General features: G+C 37.3%; 1 protein-coding gene across 1 annotated transcript in view; it reads left to right on the top strand.

Moving 5' to 3' along the window:
- The window catches only part of FSHR (follicle stimulating hormone receptor), a 215129-nt gene that overhangs the window by 66608 nt on the left and 130330 nt on the right, over nucleotides 1–18191 (top strand). Inside the window, exon 2 of the mRNA XM_006159008.1 lies at nucleotides 17345–17416. Coding sequence (XP_006159070.1) covers nucleotides 17345–17416 — 72 coding nt within the window. The remainder of the gene's footprint in view (nucleotides 1–17344; nucleotides 17417–18191) is intronic.

Here is an 18191-nt window from a genome sequence, read left to right as displayed (position 1 = left end):
GAAAAGAGTGAGAGAGAGAGTGAGAAAGCAAGCCGTCAGGCCTGGAACTTGAACCACAGTCAGTCATGTGGGAGTCCAGCACCCTTAACCACACTACCTGCTAGTCCCCCAATATTTACTAATACCTGAAATATGCAAAATACTCACCAGAACTTTGGAATCCAGACAAGTTCCTATTCCATGGAACCACCTCATATACTTAGGATGATAGAATATCACACATAGGACTTTTTTTAAAGAGGTTTTTTTGTTTGTTTGTTTTGTTTTTTGTGTGTTTTGTTTTTGTTTTGTTTTGTTTTGTTTGCCATAGGACACATGCACCCGCCAGACAGACAAAAAGAGACAGAGAGACAGAAAGCAAGAAATCCCCCCCCTCTCCTGAGGGGATGGCCACGCCGCAATCCCTTCTCCTCCATTCTCCTCTTGAAATCTTGGGCACGCACGCACACGCGCCCAGCGTGAGTTTTAAGCCACCGGGTCCGGGATACAAACTGCAGTTGACTACATGGGAGTCCAGTGACATAGCCATTACGCTAACTGCTGGTCCCAGGATTTTAATACAAATACAATACAGTCCAACAAATAGTGAAAGCCTGGCCACAGTTGAGTTTAAATGTAAGAAGTAATAGAACTTTTAGCATTTTGGCTGAAAATAAAGTCAGATAGTAGAGAGTCTCAAGTAGATGACAAATAAGTTAAAATTCCTAGAGGCAATGATGAGCAATTGAAGAAACTGTGTTATGTTCTCAGTTTTTGCAGGCTTTCATTTTGTCCTCCTTTGAGTAGGAGAGTATCACGGCAAGCAGTTAGGAGGAGCATTATGAAATGCTGATCATGGTAGTTTAGACATATTGGACACTGGAGACCAGAGAGGACGTCCTATTAGTACAATGTAGCTACGGCTGAAGACATGAGGGGTTAGAGGTGTGTGTCCTGGGTGGTACAGAGAAAGAGGAAGAAAGGGGCAGGCTCAAGAGATGTTGAACTTGACTAAGAAATATATGGGCTAGTTTTAATTCAGTCTTTAGGATGGGCTCCATTCTATATGAACACTTAACAAACTATCTCTTTTACTTTAAACAGAATATACTGAAATGGAAGAGCATTTGAGGATTCTACTATAAGGCCTTACAGATCGTCTTGTCTAACCTCCATAGTTTACATATGGAACTTAACTTTGCCCTATCATTTATATACCTTGTAGCAGAGCAAGAATAGACCTTATGTTTCTAATTAAAAATAAAAAAAATTCAAGACAGAATTGAATTGAGAGGTTGGGGGAAGAAGCATTCTCCACAGAACTTGTTCACACTGCTATCCTCTTCCGTTAGGTCTTAGCTCACCAGGATCCTGGGCACACACATGTGTCCAGTATGTTTCCAGGCCAACCAGGTCAAGAATTCAAACCATGGTCAGTCAGCATGTGGCTTCCAGCTCCACAGTCTGGTACACTATCCACTACACCATAGAGGCTGGGCCAAACTTCTGATTTTTGACTCTAGTGATCTTTTCTCTTCATCTTGTTGTTTTTTTCAGGACTTTCATATATAGATGGGTTAAAAATCAAGTGTTAGTTTCTGGTAAGAACATGAAAATAAAGAGGTAATAAAATGTGGTGAAGGGAATAATTCCATAACTAGTCAATGCAAACAATAGAGGGGGGAGCCAGGAAGAAAAGTCTCCACAACCTTGATGTAAAGGTTGTAGGAAGGAGGAGATAACGTCAGGAGTGATATACTGTAAGCAGTAGTGTCTACATTCCTTTTATCAGCCTAGCACAGATGTTGAGATAAGGGGACATAAATGGAAATAAAAGGAAGGCAGATTCAAAACAGCTATTCGAAAGCGCTTGTTCACTGGGCGATGATAAAAGTGAAGAATTGCCACTCTGGAAAGGTTGTTGAGGGGAAATCATGGAGACTCAGGGGACAATGAGGTGTGATTGGAGCTAGGCTTGGAGTGGTGCCTGCCTCATGAGTTACTATCTTATAACCATAAACCTCTCTTAAGCAAAACACCCTGGTATGTATTAAATGGCACAGCGGCCTGTAGTAGTGTCTACATGAGCCAGAGTATCTGGAAGTTTAGCTTAATGAATGGCCTATTGGAGATTCAACATCTGAACAACTGGCTCTCTCCTCCCCCACCCAAGCATTAAGGTATTATGCAATCCTTATGGCTGGGCCCCTGAGTTGCAAATATTTCTTGGCTAACTTAAGTGATGCCAAGAAGTAAAGTCAAATTGCCCTCTCTGTCCTAAATTGCTCATCAACAGCTCATATAATACAAGCTAAATAAGAAGGAAAGAAATAGGAATAAAAACGCTTTCCCTGCTGTTCCCATTTAAGTTCATAATACTTCTCCCACAGATAAAGTATTACCAAGGATGCCTCAGAAAAGGTTTTCACTGACTCAGAAATCACAACTGAGATGGAGACAAACCCATTCTGCTGACTTGGGTTTTCCACATCCCAGATGAAACTATAGGCAGGCACCACAGTTATTCCAGTGTCATAAATGGGATAAAACCCCAGTGCTGTCCAATATTAAAGTGATACTCTCTCATCCTATTTAAAACTTCATTCCATTGCATGGGCTTGCTTCAGACTTAGAAACCCACAACTGACAAAGAAGGAGTTTCTTCTCTCTCTTCCTTATTCCGCCTTCTCCTTCAGTTGCTGTTGTTTTTGGCTCCACCTGGGTTGGACCCAAGAGGGAGAGATATCGGAGGGGAAGGAGCTGACTTAAACATTGACCACACTGTGGCCATGTGGCTTGGGATTCCTCTGGCTGTGGCAGATTTTTAAATGCCAATATGTATTCTCATGAGCTCTCCTATGGGCTCACCAGGCTTCCTCACACTGAAGACCTCCCTCTATTTATAATTCCTGGAAAGAGCAATACCTCTTCCCATCCACTTCCAGTTCTCTGCCTTACACAGCTTCTCCTTTGGGTTCAAATCACTGTAAAGGCAAGCTCATTTTTCTCAGGATGAGCAGTCCATCTCCTTCTGCTGGGTCTGCGTTTGGCTTACAGAGATTCCCACACTTTTGCCCAACTGTCTATAGACCTGCAACTCTCTCCCAAGGCACCTTCAGAGGTCATACCTGAGTCATATTCTAGTACATGTATCTCCCAAATTGCCAGAAATGCATGTTGGCCCTTTTAATTAATTCTTCTAATAGCTCCACATTTGGTTTAAGGTAAGGACAAGCACTTCTTCCATGCAAATAACACTAATATTTCTCTCCTAAGGACTCCTTCCTGGGAGACTTTGTAACCTCCAATGAATCCTTTGCATTTATTTATATAGCCTGGAGGTGGGTGATGGACTAATGCTGGCCTAACAAATGTCTGCATTTTACAGTGACCTAGCACCTCGCATTGAGATACAGGACATTTACTTATTGTGCTAGGCAGTTAGGACTTAAGCTAAAATGCAGGAGTTTTTTTAATATTTAATTTGAGGACAATATTATATATGGAAACTACCTCTTCCTACCTACCAACTGCCCTTCTCTGCCCCACCCCACCCACTTCACTTCAAGACTCCTGTATAATAATATAAGAAATGCTAATCAATTAGAGGCCTAAATGACTTTGAAAGTCAGGTAGTGCATTTGCTGAGTCATGGCAGACATCTAATTTTAGTTATTCAGAATCTTTTTTTTCTTTTTCTAAATGATTTGCTTATTTTGTTCAATTCATCTGTTGGATAGTTTCCTTAAACACATTTCCAGAAGTTAATTAGGGTAAGAGTTTGACCTAAAGAGTGTTAAGCTCAAAAACTCTTGGCATTTTGAGGTCGAGAAAATGATCAATTTCTTTTCTGTATATTCTTTGCCAGGCTGTTCTCACTTTAATTTTTAAACTTGTGTGAAATTCAAAGAACACAGAGCTCAGTGTCATTTACACTTGGGCCATCATAAAAAGGCAGCTTTCTCAAAAAAAGAGTATTGGCTGTTTTCCAGGCTGCCAGAAAGCTTTTTATGGAATATTTTAAACTGCTCTCCTTTAAGTCAGAAAGGGAAATTAAATTTGGCCAAGGGTGAATGGACTGCCCAAGATATGAATTACTTCCAACAGAGACAGGGTTTAAGGGAATCCTAAAATTTGCCAATTTCAGGGAAGAAAAAAGCAAATTCCACCCACTCCATTTATCATGGAAGAAACATTAAGTAACTTCAATATAGTGAAGAAAATTTTCTTTTCAGAGCCTTCATTACAGAAATTATTCAGACACTTTCTGTTCCTTACAGAATGAGTAAAGGTACTATCTGACAAGAACAGAGAGATAGTTTTTAATAGCGCTGTTTAAAAGTAAATAAATAAATAGTGTTTGGGATATGAGCTGGTGAGAATTTCAATCTGGAATTATGAAATATTTCAAGCATGAAGTATATAGGATAATATGAGAAACATCCATAAAACACCACTCAGTTTTGCCAAATCTTACCATTTGGTCATAGTCATTCAGTTCTTCTCTCACAATATAGAATATTTTAGATAAAGTTGTGTACCATTCCTTTTTCTCTTGTCACAAAAATAAATAGTATGCTGATTTCAGTGTTGACAAATCCCACAATTCATTTTCCTTTTAATAAATATATAATGCATCTCCAAATACGTCTTAAAATATAAGTTTTACTATTATTCAGGTATGGTGAGGCTCACAGATCTGAAGACATGACTCATACAGAACAATGTACTATATTATTTTCGTATTGTTAATCTTTATAAAAAAATCTGACCTTAGTGTTTATGTTGTACGTCTATCTCATCAGTTTTTTTCTTTGCTTTCAACATTATGCTTTGGGAATTTATGTAGGTAGCTGCAAATAAGTATACACAATTAACTCTTTTCACTGATGTATTATTTGGCATTGATCAATTTACCACAATATATAAATATTTATTTATGGACATTTACACTGTTTCCAGTGTTTTTGCTATTACTAATAACGCTGCAGCAATTAATCCTTTGCCATCTCCAGGTGCACATATGACAGAAAGACAGGCATAAAATACTAGAGTCCTAGAACATTTGTATCTTGGGATTAAATACTGATTGCCAAATGTCTCTTGACAGTGTTTGCAGCAAATTACTCTCCCATCAATAATGTGGAAAATGTCTATGAGTCCATTGCCTCACCAGCACTCATATTGTAAACTTTTCTTTTAATCTTTGCCAATATGATGGTCATGATATCTAATTACTGTTTAAATTTGCATTTTCTTGATTCCTAGTGAAGTTGAGCATCTTTTCATACTTTTATTGGCCATTCATATTTTCTCTCCTATAAATTACCTGTTCACATCTTCTGCTGGTTTTTCTAAGTTGTCTGTATTTATCTTATTATTTTGTAAATTTAAAAAAATACTTTATTTCTTTCATGAGATAGAGAGAAAGAGAGACAAAGAGAGAGAGAGACTCAGCAAGGTCTGGCGCACTGCAATCAATTCTCTCAGCCTCTCAGCCAGTCAGATCATGGGTGTGCACAGGCACAACTAGAATGTTCAGACTGATGCAGGTTTTGAACCTGGACCTCTTAGACACCTCCAATATTGCACAGTAATGCCCTACCACCTGTGCCATCACAATCGAGTCTGCCAAGTTCTTCATACAGTTTATTTGTAAAAATTGCAAATATTTTCCCTAATTTTAGCTTCTCAGTTTATGTCCTTGTTTTACAGAAATTTCAAGTTAATAAAGTTTATTAACTTTTCAATTTTGATTTACAATTTGTAAAGGAAGTCTGAACACAATGCTATATGAAATTTTTTAAGTATTTACTTTTTCCATTTAGATATTTAGTAACATGGAATTGTGATTTCAATATAGTAATAAGCAAAAAAAACATATCCTTATGTTATTTTTTCCATAAGGATAATCAATAGTTCAGCATCCATCATTGATTAGACTATATCTCCCTCCACTGATTTTAATGCTACCCTGCCATTTGCTCTTATTTGTGGATTATTTCTTTGCTCTTTAGTTTCTGCCACTGGTCTGATTTATTTTTAATCATCAGAAAGTGTGAGAGAGCTAGAAGGAGAGAGAAACAGAGAAAGTACCCCACAATGGATGTGGCCACACCGCAATCTTTTCTCTATTTCCTCATTCTATTGGGATTTGGGGCACACACACACACACACACACACACACACACGTGCCTGGTGTGTTTTTCAAGTTTCTGGGACTGGGATTTGAACTGCACCTGACCTTGTGGGATCTAGCTCCCTTAATCACTATGCTATCAGGCCAGACCAGTCTGTTTTTAAATTATAATTTTTAACTGATATATACAAGTTGTACTTATTTATGGAGTACTGTGTATACATTTAGTACATGTATAAAATATATAATGATCAATTCAGGCAATAAACATTCATAATATTATTTATCATTACATTTTGTCATGTATATTCAAAACTCTTTGTTTTAAATATTTTAAAATATTCATTGAAAAGTCACAAACCATAGTAAATCTTCTGTGCTACAGTACTCTAGAACTCATTCCATTTATCTATTTGACATTGTATCTGTTAACCAAGTTCTCCCTAACCTCCCTATCACTGTCTTCTTCCCAGCTTCTGATATCCATCATTTCACTCTCCACTTCTTTAAAATCGAATCTTCTAGCCTCCTGTAATAAGCATATACACTATCAGTCTTTTGGTGCCTGGCTTATTTTGCGTAGCATTATTCCCTCCATGTTTGACTGTGTTGCTGCAAATGATAGGATTTCGTCCTTCTTTTACAGCTCTCTAATACCCCATTGTGTGTATGCTATATTTCTAAATATTCATTTATCAGTTGTTGGGTACTTAAGTAGATTTCACGTTTTACCATTGTGAATAATGCTGTCATATACCTGGGAGTGAAGATACATCTTCAATATACTGATTTCCATTGCTTAGGATATACAAGGGAACTTCAAAAAGTTTTGGGGACAGTGGAAATAAAGAATGAATTAATTTTGATGCAAAAAATTTGAGATTACTGGGTCATAAGGTAGTTGTACTTTTAGTTATTTTGAGGAACTGCCATGCCATTTTCCATAATGACTATGCTAATTTACATTCCCACTTAGTGTATATAAAAGTTCCTCTTTCTCCACAGCCTCAACAGCACTTGTTACTCTTTGCTTTATTTATATATATATATATATATATATAAAATAATTAACAAAAATGAGGTGATAATTTTTTGTGTGTTTTTTTTGCTTTGTTTTGTGTTTTTATTACCAGAGGGCATGTGCACTCTCCAGAGAGATACAGAAACAGAGAGAGAGAAAACTTTTCAGTGAAGGGATGATCATGCTGCAATCTCACCTCTTCCATTTCTCCATCCTGTAGGGACTTGGGGCATGCACACATGCGCGCACACACCTGGCCATGTTACTCAAGCTGCCAAGGCTGGAATTTGAGCCACAGTCAGCCATGTGGAATCTGGCTCCATTCACCACTAGGCTATGGGGCTGGCCCAGAATGCCACTGGCATTTCAATGAAGACAGTTTTGAATCTGTAGATTGCTTTGGGTAGTGTCATAATTAATTTTGGATGTCAACTTGTACATTGCTTTGAGTAGTGTCATAATTAATTCTGGATGTCAACTTGTAGACTGCTTTGAGTAGTGTCATAATTAATTTGGGGTGTCAACTTGACTGAGCTGAGGGAAGCCCAGGTGGCTGGTGAAGCACTTTTCTTGGCTATGTCTGTGAGAGTATTGCTAGATAAGTTTGACGTGTGAATCAGTGGACCAAGTTAGGAAAACCCACCTTCATTGTGCCTTATCATTTAAGTCAGTGAACTGAGAAGATTTACTTTCAGTGTGGATAAGGTACCTACCATTCAAACAGCTTGTGGGCAAAGGAAGGACAAAAAGAAAAACTGGGGGATTCTGCTTTCCCTCTCTGGACCCCCCTTTGAGAGCATCCTGTGGTCCACTGAAGCTTCTGGCTTCTTTGTTTGCTCCATCCCTGCTCCAAGAATTAGCCATTGTTCAGTTCCCACCAGCATTTGGGCCTGAAGCCCTGTGGCCAAACTCCAAGTTCTTTAACTTCGGGCTCTGGACTTAACACTAGTGGCCTCCTAAGGCAACTCAAGGCTTCAGCCTCAAACTAACAGCTGAACCATTGCCTTATCTGCTTCCGAGTCTTCTACATCTTCCTTCAGCTTGCAAACAGCCTAGTGTGGGACCTCGCCACCTTGTGATCATATGATATGATTCCTATAATAAATTCCTTCTTTTCTTTTTCCTGTTGCTTACTTTTCCCTGGAGAATCCTGACCAATATAGGTAGTACTGACATTTTAACAACAGTGACTCTTAAAATTTGTGAACATCAGATGTTTTACCAAGTTGTGTGTGTCTTCTTTAATTTCTTAAATCAGTGTTATACTATAGATCTATATGATCTATTCATGATTTAGATCTTTCACCCCACTGGTTAAGTTTTTTCATATATATTTTATTATACTATTGTTATTCTGTAGCTATTGTAAATGGGATTTCTTTCTTGATTTCTTCAGCTAGCTCATTACTGGTATACAAGAATGCTACTGATTTTCGTATGTTGATTTCGTATCTCGCAACTTTACTGAATTGATTTTATCAGTTTTAAGATTTTTTTGGTGCATTCTTTAGTTTTTTTTATATACAAGGAGAATTCTAAAACTTTGTGAAAAATGGAATTAAAGTAAGTTTATTTTGGTCAAAAAAAAAAAGAAAGAAAATCCATACAGTTTTTTCATAATATAAATTTTCCATAAACTTTTTGAAGATCTCTCATATTATCTTCAAACAGGTGCAGTTTGACTTTGTCCTTTCCAATTTAAATGCCTTCAATTCCTTCTGCTGCCTACTTGCTTTAACTAAGACTTCAGTATTACATACTGAACAGGAGCAGAGAAAGTGGGTCTTCTGTTCTTGTTCCCATTCTTAAAGGAAAAGCTTTAAACCTTTCTCTATCTGGTATGATGTTAGCTGTGGTTTTATCATATTGTCTTTAACATAGAAAGATATGTGCTTTCTATACTTAATTTATTAAGAGTCTTAATCATAAAGTGATGTTATATTTTATTGAATGCTTTCTCTACATCAATAGAAATGATCGTATGGTTTTTATCTTTCATTCCATTGTTGTGATGTATCACATTTATTGATTTGTGGATTTTGAACCATCCATGTACTCCTGCAATATATCCTACTTGATCATGGTGTACAATGTGATGTGCTATTGAATTCAGTTTGCTTGTATATTGTTGAGGATTGTGCATCTATATTCATTAGAGATATTGGTCTGTGGTTTTCTTTTGTTGTTGTTGTGTCCTTGTATCTTTTAGGAATTTAGGTAATTGTGACCATGTAAAATGAGTTTTGGAGGATTTAGTCCACTTGAATTTCTTAGAATAGTTTGAGAAGAATTGATGGCCATTCTTTTAGAAGATTTGTAAAATTAACAATGAAGCTATCCAGTCCAGGCTTCTTTTTCTTGGGAGACCTATTTTACAAATTCTATGTCATTGCTTACTATTGGTTTGTTTGTTCTTTCTAGTTCTTCCTGGCTCAATCTTAGTAGACTGTATATGCCCAGGAATTTATACATCTCCTCTAGGTATTTGTGTTTTTCATAAATAGTCCCTAATAGTTTTTTGTGTATCAATGTATAATGTTTCCTTTTTCATTTCTGATTTATTTCTCTTAGTCTAACTAATGATTTGTTCATTTTGTTTATCCTTTCAAAAAACACCATTTTTTATTGATCTTTTGTGTAGATGTCTTGGTTTCTATTTCATTTATTTTCGCTCTGATCTTTATTATTTCTTTCTTTCTATTACTTTTGGTTTTACTTTGTTATTGCTTTCCTAATTTCTTAAGATGTATTGTTAGGTTGCTTATTTTACTTTTCTCTCTCTTTCTATCCTTTTAAGAGAGATTTTTGCTATAGGGTGCTTACGCTCACCAGAGATACAGAGACAGAAAGTGAGAAATCATCCCCCCCAGGGGAAATAGCCGTGCTGCAATCCCTTCTCTATTCTCCTCTCAGGATTTTAGGCATGCACGCATATACGCCTGTCATGAGTTTTAAGCTGCCGCGTCTGGGACTTGAACTGCAATCAACTATGTGGGAGTCTAGCAATGTAACCATTATGCCATCTGCTGGTCTCTTTCTTTTTTTAAATGTGGGCACTTAATGGTTAACTTTTCTTCTTCATACTGCATTCGTTGTGTAAAACAGCTTTTGGTAAGTCATGTTTACATTTATTTGTTTCAAGACATTTTAAAATCTGTTTTGATTTCTTCATTGCCTCAGTAGTCATTCAGGAGCATGTTGCCCAGTTTCCATGTATTCATATATATTCCACAGTCCTTGTTGTTGACTTTTAATTCTATTCCCTTGGGGCCAGAAAAGATACTTCATATAATTCCCTTTTAAAAAAAATTTTTGAGGCCTTTTTTATAGCCTAATTAATGATCTACCCTGCACAATGCTCCATATGCTGATGAGAAGAAAGTGTATTCTGTACCTGTTGGATAAAATGCTCTGTAAATGTCTAACAGATTCATTTGGTCTGTGGTGCAGTTTAACTCTGATGTTTCTTTGTTGATTTTCTGTCTAGATAGTGGGATGTTGAAATCTCTAACTACTATTGTATTGGAGTTTCTCTCTCCCTTTAGGTCTATTAATATTTATTGCATATATTTGAGCGCTCCAGTACATATATATTTACAATTATATCTTCTTGTTTAATTGCTCCCTTTATCACTATACAATGATCTTCTTTGTTCCTCTCTCTCTCTCTCTCTCTCTCTCTCTCTCTCTCTCTCTTCCCCCACTCCTTTTAATAGCACAAGGTATGTGCATGTACCAGAAAGGAAGAAAAAAATCACCCCATAGTGGAGCCTAGTCATGCAGCAATCCTTTTTACTTCTGTTCATCCTGTCAAGACCCCAGGCATGTGCATGCATACACCTGGCATGTTCTTCAAGTCACCAGGTTTAGGAGTCAAACCACCATGTGGGATCCACCTCCCACTACACAGTGCTTAATCAATATGCTACTAGCTAGCCCACTTTGTTCTTACAAATTTTGACTGAAGGTTACTTTATCTGCTATAAGTATAGTTACATTTACTTACTTTTGATTTCTGTTTGCATGGAATGTCTTTTTCCATCCCTTCGCTCTGAGTCCATGTATATTTTTACATATGTAGAGTGCAGAAGCTGCTCCGGTGTATGGACAAAACTGTATAGGCCCCATAGAAGTAGATCCATCCTGTCTGTCCATTGTTATTTTAAATTAATTTCTACTCTCTTCTAAAATTGTCTTTATTTGTAATTCATGATAGAGCAAATGCATGGATGCGTTTGAGAGAGAGAGAGAGACCTTCCACAGAGCTTGGGCATGTCATGGGCCCCTTTCTCCAGTTCTTCAGCCTGCCAGGATCATGGACATGCATGCACAGACTCGGTCCACTTTCATATCAAGTGGGCCTTGGACTCAAACTGCATCTGGTTCATGACTTCCAGCTCTGTAGTCCAGTACACAATGGCTTGTGCCACAGAGGCCGAGTTCATTCATTTCTACTCTATCTTTATTATCTCTCTCTCTACTCTCTCGAGGTTTCTTCTCTCAAGGTAAACTCAAATTTTGCAATGTATTTTACAGTTAGTCTGTTAGACTCTCATTTACTGTATTTATAAAATGACAATTCAGCAGTTGCAGGAATAATGCTTTTACTTATGCTCCTGATTTAAAGGAAATCTTTATACAACTGTTTGAATTCATTAATTAGAACTAGATCAGCAAGGTTCTACTGAATTATCAGACGGTTGCAGATTAAAAAAGCTTCCATGACAAATAAGGTTTACAACTTTAAGTAGAAAATACAGTTTTCTTCAAATAAGTGTAGTTTTCTGTAACAATTATTATTAGTGTTAAAGTTATAAGTCAAGAGCCCTTAGAACTATTATAATAAATCCTTCTATGTTACAGGAAAACTCCTAGCCAATCTTAGCAATCAACTTATGCAGAAACTTAACCTTATACTTGTGAAATCACATTAGTATAAATTAAACTTAAACTTTATTTATATATCAAATTGCAATGTCTCCCTGAGTTTTTATCTCCTCAAAACACCTTTCATATCAACAGTCTCTCATTTACATTTACCAATATTTCTTGTTAAACTGCTTTTGAGTTTCACTTTAAATTCGAACCAGAAATGAAATAAAGAAATATTGGTTTTATCATTTTCTGTTTCCACAATGCCATTGTTCTTTGAATAGTTTCTTGTGTTGGAAACTTTGTTCACTAATTTCTATTTTTTCTGTTTCCTTCCCTGGTATAATTTAAAGTTTCAAATTTCTCTATAAGTTGCAATTTAGGTACATCCCATAAGTTTGATATACTGTATTTTCATTAGGGTTTAATCTAAATAACTCCTAATTATAATTCCAATTTCTTCTTTGGCTCATATATGATTTAAAAGGGATGCTTTCATTTTGTTTCAGTTTGCTTTACTTCAAGTTTTATTTTCCAGATGAGTATACATGTGTTGGGGGAAAGGGATTAATTATTTTTATTATTAAAGTTTTATTTTTAATTGCCTTATTGTCAAGGAAAATTATTTGTTTTTATACTAATTTTATTTGTGACCTAATTCTGGGTTAAATCTTTTTTTTAATTATTCTTTACTGACTTGGTGGGTTTTGCAGCCATTATGAATGCTTACCTATTCAATAAGAAACACTAGTTTTTTGTGTGCTTCTACTGAATTAAATTTTTTGTTTGTTTATTTTTTGCTATAGGATGTGTGCACTTGATGGACAGACAGAGAGAGAGGGAAAGTGAGAAATCACCCCTCAGAGGGGATACTGCAATCTCTTCTCTTTCATTCTCCACTCAGGATTTTGGACACGCAAGTATGCCCTACAAATGTTCCAAGCTGCCAGGTCCAGGATTCAACCATGTGGGATCTGGCCACCTTAACCACCACACATCTAACTTGCACTGTATTCCTAGGGAGTTTTTTGTTGTCGTTATTGGTTAACAAGCTTCTTGTGACTGAGTCATGCCTGGCTCCCCTTTCCTAGCAACTTCTCAAAACCTTTACTACTTTTCTGAGGCTAAGAAGAAAATGAAACATCATTCTTCTAAGAAGCCACATTGTTAGCTTAGGACCAACTAGCAATAGTGTATCCGTGTCTTCCTAAACTGGGCTTTCTTTAGCCTGGGCCCAGTGGGCCAGCAACTTACTATACATAGGACTGAGGTGAGGCTAGAGTTTAGCAGGAAAGATGGGTCTCAATCTCTGTATCTTCATCTTCTTCCCCTTCCCTCCAAATTCTTAGGTTTCCCAGCTGCCTGTGCATGGATTCTGGACATATCACAGCCCAGTCTAGTTAGTGCAGGCAAGCTCTGGGGCTAACTTCTGTTTACCTGGGGTCATTAAGTGAAATCTTTGCTAAAAATTATTAGTGGCTAATTAATTTTGTCCAGATATATCTTCGATTTATTCTAATATTTACATTATCATTTTCTAGGCATGGAATTCTAGACAGGCAATTATTTCTTTAATAAATTTTGAAGATAGTTTTACAAATTTTTTCTAATTATGTTTTCTTTTAAGATAAATTCTTTTTCTCTCTAATTGCATAGAAAATATTTTCTATAGCTGTACATTATCTGGTAGTGGATTTATTTTTGTTCCCCTCTCTGGGACTCATTGAGATCTCTAAATCTGTATCTTTCATAAGTTGTAAAAGAAATTCTAAATGCTGTCTTATTGAAAATTACCTGTCCTCCATTTTCTGTACCTTTCTTTCTAGAATGCATATAAGATGATTTATACACAAATGAAAGAAAGGGGAAAGGAAGGGAGGGAGGGAGGAAGAGAGGGATCTTTGCATCCCATCCTCATATACTAGTTTGGCATCAAAACAGAAGTCTCTCAGCTACCAAGTCCAGAAACTACCCCCAACATACCTTGGCTTCAGTTCATTCTTTTAGAATTCCGGTTTGCATTCATCACTGCTAAGGGTTCCATCTGGTGTCCAGCTGCTCCACTTTAGGACCCTGGAGGTTGCTCATATTTGTATAAGCTCAGCTATGCATTTAAAATATTGGGTCATCAGAAAAGCCATGATGCATTTTTGCACAGAAAAACATAGAAACTACATCATGAATTTTCTGACAACCCAATAATATTTGTTATGTTTTACAGACCTGTGGCTGATTTTCAGTGGAAATGTCTTCAGATTATCTAGTTTATAATATTTCAGAAAGTGGGAGTCAAGGCTTTCAATTCTCAAAAAAAAAATGTATTAGTAATTTTGAACCATTTAATACAGGCACAATACAGACACAGCCCCTGAAAATTTTAGAAAATGTGCATGCTTCTAGAGCTGACTTAAAAAGTTCTATCTAGCTGTCTGGTTATTAAGCAGAAAAGTCAATTGTTCAAGAATCTACTCTCTGTGCATCTCATTAATTAACATTTTACTTTAATAGCTCAACTCTCTACAACTTTAGATAGAGTAGTTTAAACCAATTCTACTTGTTTTTATTGGTTTGTTTTTATCATTTTTCCATCTTTTGATAAATAGAAACAAAAGGAACTTGGATAAATTAATTAAGATTAAGTGAACACAGTTAAGGTAGTGTGAACTACTCTTGTCTTTTTAGACGGTCATTCTAGAAGTAGATACTCTTCCAGGACCATTATACCTAACCCTGTATTAGATTACCTTTTATTTATATGGGTTTCACAGAGACTATGATTTTAGTATGACCTGATAATTTTGAGGCCCAGGCCCCAAATCACCCTCTCCCCTCAATCATTCATTTATATAATTTTGTACTTTGAGACCTTTCTCATTTTAATCCTAGTACAACCTGTATAGTCATTACATCAGCTGTAATCTATCTATAGCTGTTTTCTGACCATCCAGAGGTTTCTGGATTTGCCTTCCCAACAGGTATATGAACTTCCCCGGAGCAAAACAGCACACATGATTTTCTCTATGATTCCTCATTATAGAGCTGGTACACAGGGCAGCCAACTGCAAATGAAGTAAAAGAGAAGCCCTGAGGGTCCAGAAGTTAGTATAATGGCTATGTCGCTGGACTCCCAGGTAGTCGACCACGGTTTGAGTCCCAGACCTGGTGGCTTAAGCTCACTCCAGCTTGTGTGTGTGCATGCCCAAGATTCTGAGAGGAGAGTGGAGGAGAAGGGACTGTGGTGTGGCCATGGGGGGCGGGGGGTGATTTCTTGCTTTCTGTCTCTCTATCACTCTGTCTTTCTGGCGAGTGCACGTGCCCTATGGCACAAACCTCTGAAAAAAAAAAAAAAGAGAGAAAGAGAGAGAGAAGCCCTGTTTGCCTGAGTAATGGCTCTATCTGAAACAGGAATTTCAGTAACATTAGTAAATGATGGAGCTAAAGCAATGAAATGGTTATGAAACTATCCAAGTCTATGTGTTTAATTATAATTCCTGCTTACCGACTGCCATATGGAGGGAATGGTTAAAGTTGAAAGAAGACCAAATCCCTATTAGTCAGTTACAAAGCACAAAAGGCCAGAGGGAGGAAGGCCAGGCAAGAGGACAGTATTCCTATTGTAGAGATTTCTTTTTTTTCTGTTGTAGAGATTTCTAAAGGGTTGTTTGTAATTTTATCCTCAAGCCTAGAATTTTCAGACCATTCAACAGTTACTCATTCAGTTATTCAATAAACATTTACTGAAATCTATTATGTGCTATGCATTGTTCCAGCTATTTGGTATAAGCAGTAACAAATCAGATGAAAATTCCTGCCCTCATGGATCTTGCATTCTAGTTATGAAAGATAAATAAATACATGAAAGCAAAAATAGATAAACAAAATTTATAATATGTCAGAAGTGCTATAAAGAAAAATATAAGCAGTAAAGAAGGGAAGCAGAAGCCAAATTAGGGAGATTGTCATTTTGAATCAGGTGCTTAGGAAAAGCTTCACTGGGAAAGTGACATTTGAACAAAGTATCCAGGAGGTAAGGGAGCAGACCATGAGTATATGTGGAGAGTGGTGTACCAAACCAAACTACAAATGCAAAAATATTAGTCAAGAAGAAACCTAATGTCTAAGAATAGCAGGACGATACTGTGAAAAGGGCTTGGCTGAGCAAAGGGCGGGGGGCAGGGGGGAGGTCATACCTGAGGTTGGAAGGTCTATGGGTATAGAGAGAAGGAAGCTCTATAGGATTCTCTGAAGGCCATTGTAAAAACAATTTGGATTTTTCCCTGAGTGTAATGAAGGAGCCACTGGTAAAAAAAAAAATTGAGGCATATATGAGACAAATATTTCAAGCAGAAGAAAATGGCAAAAACCGAAGGTAGCTGAGGTTAAAAGATTTTTTTAAGATAAGAGAAATCATGGCATGTTTTTACATTGATGGGCAGAATCCAATAGAGAAGGTAAAGAAGGTGAATAAAATGTGTGAAAGAAAACAGAGGAAATGGGGGTCAGCAGGTGGCATAGCATGGTGGTTAAGGTGCTGGATTCCCACATGATCAACTGTGGTTGGGTTCCTAGAGGCAGAAGCTTTAAAATCATGCTGAGCACGTGTGTGTGCACCCTAAATCCTGAGAAGACAATGGAGGAGAAGGGATTGTGGCATGGCCATCTCCTCCAGGGGGTGGGGAGTAATTTCTCACTTTCCCTCTCTCTGTCTCTCTCTTGAGTGCATGCACTCTAAGACAAAACAAACAAACAAAACCTGGTAAATAATGTAGTGGTTACCAGGACTAGAAAAGAAAGGAAGATTCGGTGTGGCTTCCAGGGGTTGTTCTGAGGCAGAACCCTGGACAGTTCCCCAGGGCCCAAGGTGGGAAGGTAGTGGCAGCAGCTCAGGGGCAGGGTAGAGGAAGGTAGTGAGTGGGTGAGAGAGCCTGAAGTTTTCTACTGGTCTCTGGTTTCCCTTGGACTAGGAAGTGAGGTCCGGTGAGCATGGTAATAAAGGAGATATTGGAGATTGGTATAAAGGAAGAGAAAGGGTCACATGGGACTACAGGAGGCAAAAAGAGTATGATGACAAACAAGGCTAACATCCCAGCTGGGCATGGTGCCAGCTATTCGATCCTGGGTCTATTTTTTATCCTTTCAAATTTTCAGTTTCCTCATTCGCATCAAGGTGAATGTTCCAATGTCACTGTTCTGCAGTGAGGATGAAGAGAGGGATTATAAAAGCAATTTCAGCTATTAATATTATGACAAGCACTTAGCATATGCTAGTTGTTAGGCACTTAGTTACTTATTATTGGATATATTGTGATATTTTATGTCTACTCTCTTTTCAGGAGGTTTGTCCTCACCAAGCTTCGTGTCATCCCAAAAGGAGCATTTTCAGGATTTGGGGACCTGGAGAAAATGTATGTATTCTTGACGCTGCTGTCTGTGAATGCCTCCGTGGGTTGCAGGCAGCAACCTCAGATCACATCCAGTCTGCTGCTCTGCATGTGCTTAGAAGCCAGAACGGCTTGCCAAGCAAACTTCTTGCATCTCCTCCCATTTTATTCTCTTACTATGGTTTCTAAATGATAGAGTGGAGCATTTCAGAGTGCTGAAATGTGCAAGGTCAATCTAAGCAATATATTGGATCATCAGAAAAGTCATGATGCATTTTTGCATAGAAAAATACATCATGACTTTTCAGACAACCCAACATATACTTTTTTAAGGGGTTACTTCCAAAGTGGGAGTAGAACCTTCATAAACTACAGCTTATTTGTTCTACTGTCACCCATTGTCTTTCAGAGATACTTTCTACTGTTTCTGATTAATTTTTGGGAGAAGGGCCTAAATTTGTGCTTTAGAGATCCTCTAAACATCTTCTTCCCAAGTCATGCACGCAGGCAAGTGGAAATTGATATATAAACATTTTAAGATAATAGGAAATTTTACAACACCAATGGAGATTTCATTTGAAAAGGGAAGACTCCTTTGTTACTGAAAACATTCACTTCTTATTGTATCTTCTTATTGTACTGGCTTCATTTAGTTTAAGGTTTTCCCAAAATAGGGTGTTCTCAAAGAAAGATGCAGCAGTTAAAAACAGGGCAAATCTTCCAACACTTAAAATAACTTGCCCTCTTTTTTTTTTTTTTTTTTTTTGGGAGGTTTTTTGTCCCCTCGGGCACGTGGCGC

The sequence above is a fragment of the Tupaia chinensis genome, unplaced genomic scaffold (assembly GCF_000334495.1).
Source record: "Tupaia chinensis unplaced genomic scaffold, TupChi_1.0 Scaffold000622_1, whole genome shotgun sequence".
Classification (NCBI taxonomy): domain Eukaryota; kingdom Metazoa; phylum Chordata; class Mammalia; order Scandentia; family Tupaiidae; genus Tupaia; species Tupaia belangeri.
This window is presented reverse-complemented; position numbering and strand designations above follow the sequence as displayed.